Source organism: Manis javanica, chromosome 1 (assembly GCF_040802235.1).
Source record: "Manis javanica isolate MJ-LG chromosome 1, MJ_LKY, whole genome shotgun sequence".
In the NCBI taxonomy this organism is placed as follows: domain Eukaryota; kingdom Metazoa; phylum Chordata; class Mammalia; order Pholidota; family Manidae; genus Manis; species Manis javanica.
The window spans coordinates 211695586-211710023 of NC_133156.1; the positions used below are offsets into that span (position 1 = coordinate 211695586).

Genomic DNA, 14438 nt, shown 5'->3' on the forward strand with positions numbered 1-14438 from the left:
GTCTTGGTGTCACCTCCTAAGTGTATAGTTGATAGTTTGGTTCCAGTAATACACTAATAAGTAAATTTAAAATTCTTAATCAGTATTATTTCCACTTTTCTGTCTTCTCTTTTATCATTCCTGATTTTGCTTTCCCCTTTTTTCCTACAACAATCGACTTGGAATTAGGTGGATATAATTGTGATGGGAAGGGATTGCTGTTCTCTTTCCTCCTTCTTCTACTTTAACCCCTGCCTACAGTTTACTTCTCTAATTCCACCAATGATTTTTTTCCAAAGACATATGTTAAATATATTTAGAATTGTTAGATTGAGTTCAGCTGATATTCTCTGCTACTGTTTTTTTATTGCCACCATACACAGGTGCTTTTTAGATTCTAGGTCATCAACGATTAGTAGGGCATGAAATCACTTTAGTGCATTGCCCAACTAACATTTTTTTAAATGATTAGAAAAATTAGTGCATTGCATGTAAGAGCAGGTTTTGTTTTATGAAACTTTGTTCCAGTTCAGTATGTGTGTGTGATGTGTAAGGATGTAATATAAAATGTACTAAGAATTTATCATTTCTTACTATGAGTTGCAGTTAAAAAGAAAAGTCAGCAAGCCACAGGACTATAACATCATAAGGTCTATAACATGGTTATGCCCCTTCAGTTACCCACCAGTTAAAATATGAAAATTTTCACTGGAAACCATGGGTAAAGTTAGTCCTAAATCTCTGTAATTGTTGCTTTTGGATTGGTAAGTCTATAGAATTGACTTGGAAAAAGGACAAAAAATTTGGTTTTGGATGTTCTTTCTACTGTTCTCCCCCTTCCCTTTTTTCCTCCTACTTTACCTACAAAAATCCCCCAGTATTTTGGACCTCTGTGTTGCCATACAACCATATAGTATCCTGAAAATAGCTTTTCAACTAGGCATTTGAAAAGTTTATAAACTCCATTTTTAACGATAATTTTTCAACACACCTTTGATTTCATTAATTAGAATTAAAATGATCACTTCTTATATTTGGTAGCTGATTTACCCTTGAAATAAGATAAAGAGCAAAGTTATTAAACCTGCATGGGTTAAACTCTCTCATTTTATAAATTTGTTCTTAGTATGTCCTAGAATCAGTGTGTACCTTTTCTCCAGAGAGTATCACATGGAAATTTCTTGTTTAAAATTATATTTTAGTAGCAACTGAAAAAAGATTTATTTGAATTTATAATCAGGGGTGATACTTAATTTTATCTGGTAGTTTTTACATACTAGTTAAATACAGAGCAATTCCAAGTGTGTTAAAATTATGTAGTAGCGACCTCTGCTGGTTTTAATTATGGTCTACTGAAAGTGGATTTTAAAAACTTGATAGGATGAAAGTACCTTTGGGTTGAATTGAATTACACTTGTTTATTAAAGTAAAGAAATTCAGCTTTTACATTAGCATGAGTTCATTCACTTTCAATGGAAATTCTAACCAATTAAGTGTTGGAAATGAAGTGTTTTGTTAAAAATCAGTGACCTATGGAATATTCAAACTCTAATGATGAACAGCATATTAAAATTGTTGTTGCCAGTATAAACCCTTGATTTCCATGATTTGATTTGTAAATAGTTTTGAACTCAAGTACCTTTGCATGATGGATAGAGAAAAGGTTTTTTAGAGTTTTCGAGTGTAAAATGCTACTTGAGCTTGTTATTAGTATTCAAAGTAAGGACAAATGATTGAAAATTGGATTTAGATTATTTGCTTTTTGAGCTTGGGTCTTGTGTTCCTTGAAATTCTATATAAGTAATGCTTAAAGTGGCTTATACTCATTCTTATCATTAGCTTTACCACAGTGAAGTTGAAATTCAGAGTGTGATTTTCCCCCTAAATGATAGAAGGAATGTTTAGTATCTTTGTTGCCTAATTAAGAAAACAATACAAAGACAGTAACATTTTTCTCTTAGCTTAAGTATGTTTATAATATAAAATATGCCATATATGAAAAGCCTGCTTTTGGTATTCTTCAGTTTTAAAAGTAAATTGTAAGTGAAGAGCACTATTTAATACTTCAGTTGCTTAGTTGTTATTTTCCTATTTTCCAAGGAACGTGTTCAAAAAAGTTTCCCTCATCCAATTGATAAGTGGGCAATAGCTGATGCCCAATCGGCTATTGAAAAGAGGAAGCGAAGAAACCCTTTATCTCTCCCAGTAGAAAAAATTCATCCTTTATTAAAGGTAAAGCTGAAATACTGCCTTCTTGCCTTTTGAAAGCAAAATAAATCCCACAATTTCCAAACATTAGGAATATATTTTATGGATAATAGAGTCAATTGAAGAGTAAAGTTATCTCATTTAATTTTTCCAATAATTCATCTTATGGGGAGGGATGATATAATAGGAAGGTGTAAGTTGGGCAACATTATTTAAAATAATTTCTGTGAATAATAATATGCAAATTTAAAAGACTGAGAAAAGTTATAGTTGTGAATTTTGTTCTTCTTAGGTGTTACTAGAATTTTTAAAGCTCCTTTCTTGTTGGTTAGACCCAAGTGTCTCTACAAATCCTTTGGATCTAAATCATTTACATTGCTAGATGTGTAGAGTCCTCTGTTAGACTACTATAGGGTTAAGGGTATAATCTTTGAACAAAAATTCCCTCAAGATCACCTAAACTATCCAGTCCCACTTGTCACTTAAACCAGTCAGTTGATTCTCTCCAGAGCTATTGAAAGGATAATTGCTGAGGACTCTAGCAATGCTATTTCTATTTTTATTTAATACATTAAGCAAACTATTGATTAACTCTTGCATAAAAAATATAGGTATTATAAGTAAAACCTCAATAATATTTTTGATGTCAATAATTTTATACATACTGTAATACAGGCAAAAATGCTAATGCTTGCATAATTATCTCTTGAGTTTTAATATTTGACAGTTAATTTTCTCTCCAGTTTGTAAATGAGGTAACTGAGGCCTAAAGTGATTACATACTTTTTAGTCTGAGTTCACAGAACTCTACATTGGTAGTGTTAAGAAATCCAGATCTGTTCGATCTCATCCAAGATTTAAGACTATAAACACATGGATGATATTTAAGACTGTCAAAAGGCTATGTTTTGTACTCAAGTTGTTTGAATAGAATTATCTGCCTCTCTTACTAGTCTCTGAAAATAAGTACAAATTATAGAAAATTACTAAACTATTAGTAATTGCATACTTTAATAGTTCTCTTTTCATGATTTTTACTAGCTATACACTAAATTGTATATTCTAAGAGAATTAACAAATTGAGGTATGTGCATGTTATATTAATAATCCTAAATTCTGAGTTTTGTGATCTAACTATAGCTATCATTTCAATTTATTAATACATCCATATCACTATAAATGTTTATTTAGTAATTTTTACATATCCTTAAAGGTAAATGCAACCTGTCCCCAACTTAAAAGTTAGCTTCTTATATCATAGGGTTTTTTTCCCCTTACTTAATTGTTGAGAAAATATAATTTGTTGTCCTTTAGGAACTGGTCTGCCCCACAGAAGCCCTTATTGTCTTTAAAGTCTAATTACAGAATTATTTAACATGCTCTTAATAACCACTGTTGTTCAGTAGGAAATAGCCTGTGTATCTTTGGAAAGAAAGATAGAGGTATAAGGCAGGGAGATAGTTCCAAATACCACTAATATATGAACTCCTGTTCCGCATAAAGAAAAAAACCTATTTTTTCGTAGTTGTTCTGGGTTATTCTGAATTAGGTAGCAATGAGCATTTTCTCCCTTCACTAAACTTGGGCTTCCCTTCCTAGGTTAGGGATTAGCTACTTACTAATCTATACTTCTTAAGTATTTTACAATCTCAGGTAATTTTGCCTTAACATTTTCAAATAGCAACACATATATTATTCATAGATGAACTGCTTAAAAATTAAATGCTGTTGATAGCTGCAGGCCTCAGTAAAAAGTTAAGCTAAATTGTATACATGTACTTTGTTTTTAATCAGTGTGTCAAATTTATAGTATAGGATTTTAAAAAATGCTTTTCTTTTAATTTTTCAGGAGGTCCTAGGTTATAAAATTGATCACCAGGTTTCTGTTTACATAGTAGCAGTATTAGAATACATTTCTGCAGATATTTTAAAGCTGGTTGGAAATTATGTACGAAATATACGGCATTATGAAATTACAAAACAAGATATTAAAGTAGCAATGTGTGCTGATAAGGTAGGATACTGATCTTCTATATATATGTTTTGTTCTTAAGTTTTTCATGATTATTGGATGCTATTCAGACAGAATAAAATTGTGTATGGTGTGTTAGGATATATTTTCAGTAGTCTAATAGCAAGTACTCAACATAGCATGTTACAGAAATAGTTGTATAGACAGTATTAAAACATGTTTAAACATGCCATGTAGTTTTTCTTTTATATGTTGCTACAGGTAGGGTTAATAACAATAATCTTTTATTCATGAATTTATTAAAATTTTATTTGAATTGTAAGACTTAGAAGGTTATGGATTTACTTGAGAACAATATTTGAAAATCTAAAAATACTAAACTCTTGAGTTTTATTTCAGTACCTAGCTTTCTTTAGATAACTACTTGTATGATTTTACTGTAATGATATTAAGAGCAAACATTTATTGTAAGTTACACATATATGTGACTTATCTAATTTGGTCCTTGTGATAGCCCTTTAAGGTAAGTGCTGTTACCTACATTTTATAAAGTGGAAATTGAAGTTCAGAGAGATAAAGAAATTGATCCAGAATTTTCTAAGAAGTTTCAAAGCCCAGACTTGACCTCTATATCTGAATCTAAACCTCTTAGTCATTGCACTATACTGCCTCATTATTTTCATTTTTTAAAAATTACTTTGCAGAAAAGAGAATATTTTCTGATGAAGCATCTCATTTCATTTTTTTCCGCATTACTCTTATAGACTTGGAATATTCTTTCTGATTACTGAATCCACTTAGTTATGTTTTAGTGTTTATTCTTTTAGAATGTGAACATACAGAGTAAAAGTTATCTGACGTGAAGAACTTCAAATGTTTTGATATTTTTTAATGAATAAATACTTGGTTTTTAAAATAATTGTTTTTCAATGAATATAAAATAATCTGAGTATATACGCTGTGTCTACTCAGGGAGGAGATGCAAGAGAAGTTTAAAACAAGCCTTCAGAGTTGATGAAGGGATACTTATATTTGTGAAACAAACAGAAAGTAATGTAAGATAAAATATTACTTTATTGTTTTATAGGAATAATGATGTAGAAGTTCGTAGAAGGAGAAAGTTCAGCAAGACTAATAACAGACTTTCTGGAAAAAACAGGACTGGTTTTGATGACTCTCCAACAAGTATAGGCAAAGAGGCCAACTAGAATGCTATTCTAATTATTCAGATATGAGGCGGTGAGGCCCTGGAATGAGATGATAATGGCAAGTGTATGAAACAGGAAACTAAGAGGAATCAGACAGGATCTGGGGACAAATTAGAAGTAATTGGTTAACAAGAGAGACAGAGAGTAGATAATTGATAGAGAACTTGGAGGAGGCAGTTTGTAATACCAGTTACAGAATTCTGTTTTAGAGAAACTGTGGAGGGGACAGTGGCTATACAACCAAGAAGAGATCATTGTGTATCTGCTTTCTCATTTAAGAACTGTGTTCAAAGAACAACTTAGGGAGTTTCACTTCAGATTTGACTATAGATTCATATTTTATTATGCTTTTTTTATATCTGACTATGTAGGTATTGATGGATATGTTTCATCAAGATGTAGAAGATATCAATATATTATCTTTAACTGATGAAGAGCCTTCCACCTCAGGAGAGCAAACTTACTATGATTTGGTAAAAGCATTTATGGCAGAAATTCGACAATACATAAGGGAACTAAATTTAATTATAAAAGTTTTTAGAGAGCCCTTTGTCTCCAATTCAAAATTGTTTTCTACTAACGTAAGTATCATTGTCTATGTGTATATTTTTGCATGTGTTGTTGACTCTACATGACCATTCAAGTTTGAATTTATAGATCATGATTGCTAATTTGTCTTTTTTTTTTTTTTTTTGAGCTGTGGGACTGTGATCACATAGGGACTGTGATCACAAAGTTGCTATAGCAGTTTCAGTAAACTAAGTATCAGAAATTAAAAGACAACTCTACACTAGACCGTATAAGGGCAAATGAATTCACAGAATCTTCCATGTACTCCAAAAAATTAAGCCTCTTGTTTAGGTGGAAGATTTTTTAGAATTTTATTCATTTGAATCATTCAATCATAACACTGCATCTGTGCTGCCTATATTGTTAGGCACCATATAGTACTTGGCACTGGAGATTCAAAGATGAATAAGAAATAATTCCTTCCCTCTAGTTTAGTCTAGTTAAGACAGAGATATAAAGTTAAAATTAAACTGCAGTATTCAGCCATAAAAAGAAAAGAAATTGTGCCATTTGCAACAACATGGATGGCTCTAGAGGGTGTTATGCTCAGTGAAATAGGACAGGTGGAGAAGACAAATACCATGATTTTACTTATTGGTGGAATATTTTTTTAAAAAGGCAAAACAAAGAACAAAACAGCATTAGACTGAGCATAGACACTGAGAAGTGACTAGTGTTACAAAGGGGTACTGTTGAATCACTGTGATGTACATTTGATAAAGTTAAAAAAATTTTTTTTAATTAAATTGCAGTATAATGTGTTAATTACCATAATAAAGGTATGACAACAGTATTTTGGGGAATATACAGGAGGGAAGCAATAACATTGAAAATTATGGAAGGGATTACTGATCATAGAATAGTAATCAAACCAGCCTCATTGGATCCTGGAGAAATGCTGAGTGAGAACAGTTGAGACTGTCTAAGGGAGCCGCATTCTAGTAATTTCTAAAACTGTAGCCACACAGCCATGGGTGAATGCTGGAGAAGCAATGTTCACTACAGAAGCTGAGACTGGGGCTGAAATTATGGCAATGAGTAAACTTTAAAATATTAAGGAATATATTATAAGTTGTGCAAATTTCAAAATACAGTAAAAAAATCATTGAATTGTTCACTTTAAGTGGATAAATTGCATATGTAAATTTTATTTTAAAATGTTTAAAAAAATAAAAATGAAGGATAGGTGAAGATTTCTTAGGACACAAAAATCAAGAACCATAAAATAAAAAGTTAATGAATTGAACTTCGTTAAGATGAAAAGCTTTTTCTCTTCAAAAGACACTGTCAGAAAAATAAGGTAAGCCACAGATAGGGAGAAGCTATTTGAAATGCGGCGTATATCCAACAAAGAACTTGAACCCAGCATATATAAGACTTCTACAATTCAGTAATTAGAAAAACAGCCTGATATTTTTAAGTGAACAAAAATTTGAACACTTATAAAAGAAAATACACCAGTGACCAAAAAGGACATCAAAAGATGTTCAACATCAACAGGGAAATGCAGATTAAGAACTCAGTGAGATCCTATTACACACTCATTAGAAAGGCTGTAATTAAAAAGACTGACAAATGTTTGAAAGAATGTGGAGCAACTGCTTGTCGGAATGTAAAATTCCTACACTGCTTGTGAGAATGTAATCTGATGTAAATATTTAGGAAAAGAATTTGTCAGTGTTCTATAGTAAACATAAAACTAGGTGTACTACCTGCAATTCCACTCCTAGGTTTTTACGCAGAAGAAATGGAAACACATCCATACAAAACTTGTTCGTGAATGTTCATAGCAGCTTTATCTGTAATAATCCCAAACTGGAAACAACACAAATACCATCAACAGGTTAATGGAAATGCAACTCTGTTGTGTTCATACTATGGAATACTACTCAACATTAAAAAGGAACAAAGTAGTTACATATGCAACAATATGGATACATCTCAAAACTGTGAGCAAAGAAACTAGACACAAAAGATTATGTATGATTTCATCTGTTTAATATTCTAGAAAAGACAATTCTAATATGCAGTGACAGAAAGCAGATCATTAACTTCCTGGGGGTGACAGTGGTGATTAATAGGGATGGGGAACAAGGAAACCTTGAGGTAATGAAAGTGTTTTGTATATTTTCATTATAATGATGGTAATTTACAAGAGTAAATTAACTGTATAAATCTCATCAAAAAGTACATTTAAGATAGGTATATCTTCCTGGATATGAAATTTGCCTCAAAGTTGATTTGACAAAAAAATGTCACTGGTAGTCTAATCAAAAATAGTAATTTAATATATGTAAATGAATATTTTTCAATTAAGCATTTTTCTAAAAGTTAAGATTGACAGTATTCATTGTTTTAAGGGTTTGGTAAAACTTACTCTCATACATACAGTACGGAGGGGAGGGTTAAACCAGTGGACTCTGTTTTAGAGAATATCCATTGACATTTTAAATGCATACTCCATGACAAAAATAATTTTTCAGTAATCTACAGAAAATCTTACAGGAGTCATAAAGTGTTGTATTGAACATTCTTGTATGCATATCTGTTTGTAATAAAAATAATATAATGGAAGAGTAGAATGAATAAATGAAATAAAAGGGAGTATATGGATTTATATGGCTTCTTTGTCATGACCGGTAGAAGAGGAGCTTGGCATACCACAGCAAAGCTGGGTAAGGGAAGAGCTTAGGCAGATAGGAGGCACACAGAAAGCACTCCTGCTGCATACCAGAGTATGGCGGTTGTATTTTACAATACAGTGTTGTAAGCACTATATTGTAAACTGAACTGGCTACTTTTTTCATGAAAAATGATTGACAAACTATGATTATTCAGACTTACATATTTGGCAGGCATTTCTCAAAAAAATCAATGAAGTTGGGGGATGGGAGTGGAATGAATAAAGTGGACCTGTCACTTGAAGGAAAATAATTGGGCAATATTTGTTGACAGTGATAAAATTTGAGCTTTCAAGTGAAATTAGAACTTTGGAAAATTTGTGTCCACTCCCCAAATCAGTGGTAATACTAATGTATTTGGTCTTTGAATATTGTGTAGTGAAATGTGTTAAATGTGTTTATTTGGCAGATCTTGAGAATTCAGTTGACCAGTATTTTCCAAGTGACCAAATTTGTAATGCTACAGGATCACATATGGGTGAAAAAAAAAATCCATTCAAAGTTCAAAAGAGACAATGAAATTTGCTTTGTAATAGCATAAAATTGATATGGTTTCAGGTTCCACATTGCAACTAACCTTTAAGAAACTACCATTTATTGAATTCTGCTGTAATATCATAAAAGAATATTGATTTAATTTACATGAAATGTCCAGAGTATACAAATCTGTACAGACAAAAGGTACATTACTGTTTGTTAGTAACTGAGGGAAAGGGAAGAATGGAGAGTGCTGCTAATGGATACAAGCTTTCTTTTTGGGATGATGAAGATGTTCTGGAATTTGGTGGTAGTGATGATTGAACAGTTCTGTAACTACGAGAACCACTGAATAGTACACTTTAAAAGGGGGAGTGTTACAGTATGTAACATATCTCAGGAAAGGAACTATACAGAAGAAGGAAAAGATATGCACAGTTATTTGAATGGATTGCTGACTCTTCCCTTTTTCTGACTACATATCTATAAAGCTAGATTTTTCTAATGTTTTAACCAAAACAGTGTATCACAACAGATTGAATGCAGAAATATGTATGAAAATCCAGCTACTTTCTATTAAGCTAGATGTTAGATTTGAAAAAATATAAAACAATGTCATTCTTCTCACTAAATTTTTTTTTTCTAGAAAACTATAATTACTTTTCATAAAAGTGCTATATATTATTTTTAAATAAACGTTTTAAGCTTTCCTTAGTTTTAATTTCAAATGTAAATATTGATCTAATTGTAAACAAAAGATCTTTGGACTCTTCAGTAATTTTTAAAAGCATGAAGGAGTTCTGAGACCAAAAAGTTTCAGAACCACTGACGTAGAAAATATATTGCAAATTGTACATCCCTGCAAAGGAATTCTTGAGTTTTCTTATATATGTAAGTCATTAAAATATCTCACGATACCTGTCATGTTAAATTTTGTGATTATAGAATGACTTACTTGCTCAAACTTTTTTTATTATACAATCTAACTAAAGTGTTTTTCTTCCCAACAGGATGTAGAAAATATATTTAGTCGTATAGTAGATATACATGAACTTAGTGTAAAGTTACTGGGCCTTATAGAGGATACTGTAGAAATGACCGATGAAGGCAGTCCCCATCCGTTAGTAGGAAGCTGCTTCGAAGACTTAGCAGAGGTAAGTAGTTTAATGATATATCAGAAAAGACAAAGTCTGCATAAAAGCCCTACATTTGCTTTAATATTAGAATATTAATTCTTGTTTCCTACTAAAGTCACAGATACTAACTGCCAACTACTCAGCTGTATTACCCCTTTTTCATAGGGTCATTGTCAACATTTGTTTCTATTATCTTACAAAACAGAAGTATTCTTTTAACCATTATAACAAAGGAGAAAAAAGGAAATACACTAGACTCAAAAACAAGATCAGAAATGAATAGACATTCAAGCTAGTGAGCTTTAGTAGCTCTGTTGGGGAGAAATCATTTTCCTCCACCCTTGAATGTTCTCCCAGCTGATCTAAGAATCAAACTAACATGAAACAGATTAACGGGAGAAAAAAATAGTTTTATTATGTACATATGGAAGCCCAATGACACTGAAACATAAAGAAATGACCAAGACAAGCAGTTTAGATATATGTTAGACAAAGAGTATATCTGAGATCAATTGACAGGACAACGAAAACTTGTTGGGGAGCTTCAATTACTAAGGAATTCCAAGCAGCATTTGGACAGGGTAGTAAATTAGAAAAAGAGTAACGAAATTTGTTTATGCTGCCTCCTAGACTCTGAATTCCCTATCTCTGGTGGTAAGGATGCCTTCTACCTTCCAGGTACAGGGAAGGGTGTCTTTCACATGGGAGATTTAATTCCTGTTTGGGGGTTTAGGGGGAGTAAGGGCGATGGTCAGAGTATCCTCATACCTGCTGTTTCTCCAGTTGCTTTAATTTAAAGGAATCAATATGCCAAAGTGGCACATTTTGGGGTGGCTTGCCCTTGGTCCCTGCAGCTCTTAAGGATAATAAGAACTAAATGTGCTCCATGAAAGAGAGCCAGACTTCCTGCTTCAAGACACTGATTGTAATAGAATGCTGGGTGAATTTGCCAACTATTGCCAATAAGGTTTTATAGAAAGTTGAGGACTTGAGGTGGAGAGACAAAAACAGTATCTTTTATAACAAATATACCTTGAAACTTAACACAGTATCTCATGATATTAAGCCAATGTGGTCACAGAGCCTAAGACCCAAACATCATTTTAAGAACAGTTCTGGTCTACAAGAGTGATCATAAAGGGATGGGGGAGAAAATGAGGAAACCAGAACTTAAAAGCCTCCCCTTATGATATTATGATCAGCACACATAATGTAGACTGGGCACAGAGAAGACAAGTAGTGACTCTACAGCATCTTACTATGCTGATGGACAGTGACTGCAGCGGGGTATGTGTGTGTGGGGTGGGTACTTGTAGTAATTTGCGTGGGTGAATGTAGTAACCACAGTGTTGCTCATGTGAAACCTTCATAAGATTGTGTATCAGTGATACCTTAATAAAAAAAAAGCCTCCCCTTAAGAAGCCTATAATACAAAATTCCTAAATATAAGACAAATTCCCTAATGCTTAGATTGATAGCTAATAAAATCGACAATAGCAGCATAAATTCACTCCAGATGAAAATCATTTTGTACAATAGACATACAAAGAGTGTAAAAGAAATTCAGAATACTCAAGATGAAGGAATATGATCGATCCATTTATAGAGACACTGTGAAACAAAAACAGAAAAGAAAAAAACAGGAAAAAGAACTAGTAGGCATCAAAAGAAACAATTAGGGATATTGGGAATTAAATATACAGGCATTAAATACTCATTTTGTAGTATAACATTTGCCAGACCTTGTTCAAGGATAGTGAATTGAAAGGAAGAACTGAGGAATTCATTGAAACTGTGACACAGAGAGACCAAGAAAAGAATATGAAAGACCAAATTTAGAGTAATTAAGGCTATATTGAAATGCTTTAAGATACATCTAAATAGGAGTTTCAGACAAAGAATGATGAAGAATATTTGAATAGATACCAATAGAGAATTTTCATAAGTAAATATATGTGTTCCAAGATCAAAAATGAATTTCAAATATTGGACAGGATAAATAAAAATAAATCCAAGCCAAAGAGATTGTAGGGAAGCTATAGAAATAAAGTATAAAGAGAAAATATTTAAAGCTGTGAGAGAGGAAAGAGAATTATTACCTGAAAAAAAACTATAATTAGAATGACAGGGGTCTTCTCTTTAACAATTGAAGCTAGCCATCAGGTGAGTAGTGATATGTTCAAAGTACTAAGGGAAAATAGAATTTTCTGCCCAACTAAACATTTATTTAAAGTGAGTACAAAATTTAAAATAATAAACCTTGCAGAAACAAATATGAAATCTTCATGACCTTGGATTAGGTGAAAGATATTTTAAACAACACATAAAAATACTGCCCATAAAAAGAAAAGGTTGATAAACTGAACTTCACTAAATATAAGAACATCTGCTCATTAATTGACAAAGTTAAGAGAGTGAAAAGGAATGCTGTGTACTGGGAGACAATATTTGTAATATCTGCAGCCTGTGAAAGATTCATATTCAGAATATGTAGAAAGTTCCCAAAAACCAATAACTAAACAGCTTGGGTATTTTTTCAAAAATAGACAAAAGACCTAAGCAGATATTTCCTGAAAGAAGAAAAGATGTTCAAAATCATTATTCATCAAGGAAATGCAATTTAAAACCACAGAGCAGCTGGAATTCTGTATTGCTGGTGGATAGGCTATAAATTGGTACAGTCACTTTGGAAAACTGTTGGGAATATCTACTAAAGATAAGCATGCAATGACACTTATGATCCAGCATTTCACTCTTGGGCTCATACCAAGCAAAATGAGTGTCTCTATCTACGTGTTCAGGAACGTTCATAGCAGGTTTATTCATAATGGGCAATTTGTAATGTATTCACACAGTGAAATACTGTATGGTAATAAAAAAAAGAACTGATAAATGTTGCATGAAGTAAGATTCAAAATATTTTATAATTTCATTTGTACAAAGTTCAAAAACATGTAAACATCTTTGGGAACAGAAGTTAGAAATAGTGGTTGACTATCGGAAATGAAGAAGCTTGTCTGAGGTGTTAGATTTCTATTTCCTTAGGTGGTAATTACACAGATGAATTGTGTACATATGTAAAAATTCATCAAGTTGTAGATCTTATGTAAGTTATATCTCAATTTAACAGAAAATGAGATAAAAAACTGAGGAACAAATAGAAACACATATCTTAAGAGAGCTTACTACCCGAAGGCCCTCATTACAGGAAGTATTAAAAGATTCACTCTTACTGCTTTTGTTGAAACCTTACCATCCATCCCTGTATAATCTACAGTAGACTGCAATTTCCAGTGTTGTTGATATAGACATTTTTAGTTGGAAATATAGCTGAAGGAGTTGAAGTTGGGAAATGAACAAGGGACCAGCTCAAGGAATTCAGGATGACATGGAACTTTATGTTCTATATTGCATGCAAAAAAGCAGAACTCAGGTCTTTTGATTTCTGATCTCACATTGCTGTTACTCAGTGTTTCCTAAAAAAATTACTTGAGAAACAACATTAAGGATAATTAATTCACAAACATAATTCATTCTATCAGTCTTTCTTACTTCCTTCTACTGCATTCCTCCACTAGATGTCCTCTTCTTCTTTGTAGAATTACCCTTCATAGGCATGATCTTTTGTTAGAATCCAATGCACAATACTCTGAATAGTTTTTTTTCATGTGAAATAGGGTCCAGGACAGAAAGGAATAGAGATCCTATCCCCTGCTAAAATCTGTTGCCTGTTCCCTCAGGAATCAAAACCAGTAGATTCTGCTCTTTTAGACCTAAGCATTAAAGTTGTTTAGTTTAATAATAATTGATGATGGTAAAATTTTTTGGCAATTTGGATTAAACTTGTTAATTGTTTTGTGAAGACTAATATTTTTTGATGATATAAACTGTTAGCTTTGGCTTACAGCACATGAAAGTAAAAGTCTACTGCTAAGAAACCATGAGAAAGTAATTGTCTGGCACCAATATTCTAAATGTTTATGTACTTTACCTTGTTGTAGATAACTATATTCTTTGGTGTTTAGGCTGAACTTTATTTTCCAGAATCAAAATCTGCCCATTCTTATGACCATGTTTGTTGATAATACTCTACAAGAGTCCTTTGATGAGAAGTGTAAGGATCCCTTTACTCATCAGAAAGAACAGATTTGCTCTCTTACTTGAGAATATTAGATTTTTTTCTAGTAAAATTGATTAATAGTCATAT

The 14438-nt window shown here is 32.2% G+C and overlaps 1 protein-coding gene across 3 annotated transcripts in view; it reads left to right on the forward strand.

Annotated features, from left to right (window-relative positions):
* The window catches only part of SOS1 (SOS Ras/Rac guanine nucleotide exchange factor 1), a 122043-nt gene that overhangs the window by 54098 nt on the left and 53507 nt on the right, over window positions 1-14438 (forward strand). For all 3 annotated transcript variants that reach the window (XM_073214160.1, XM_037009343.2, XM_037009342.2), the window contains exons 3-6: window positions 2080-2211; window positions 4037-4201; window positions 5739-5948; window positions 10106-10249. In XM_073214160.1, coding sequence (XP_073070261.1) covers window positions 2080-2211; window positions 4037-4201; window positions 5739-5948; window positions 10106-10249 — 651 coding nt within the window. The remainder of the gene's footprint in view (window positions 1-2079; window positions 2212-4036; window positions 4202-5738; window positions 5949-10105; window positions 10250-14438) is intronic.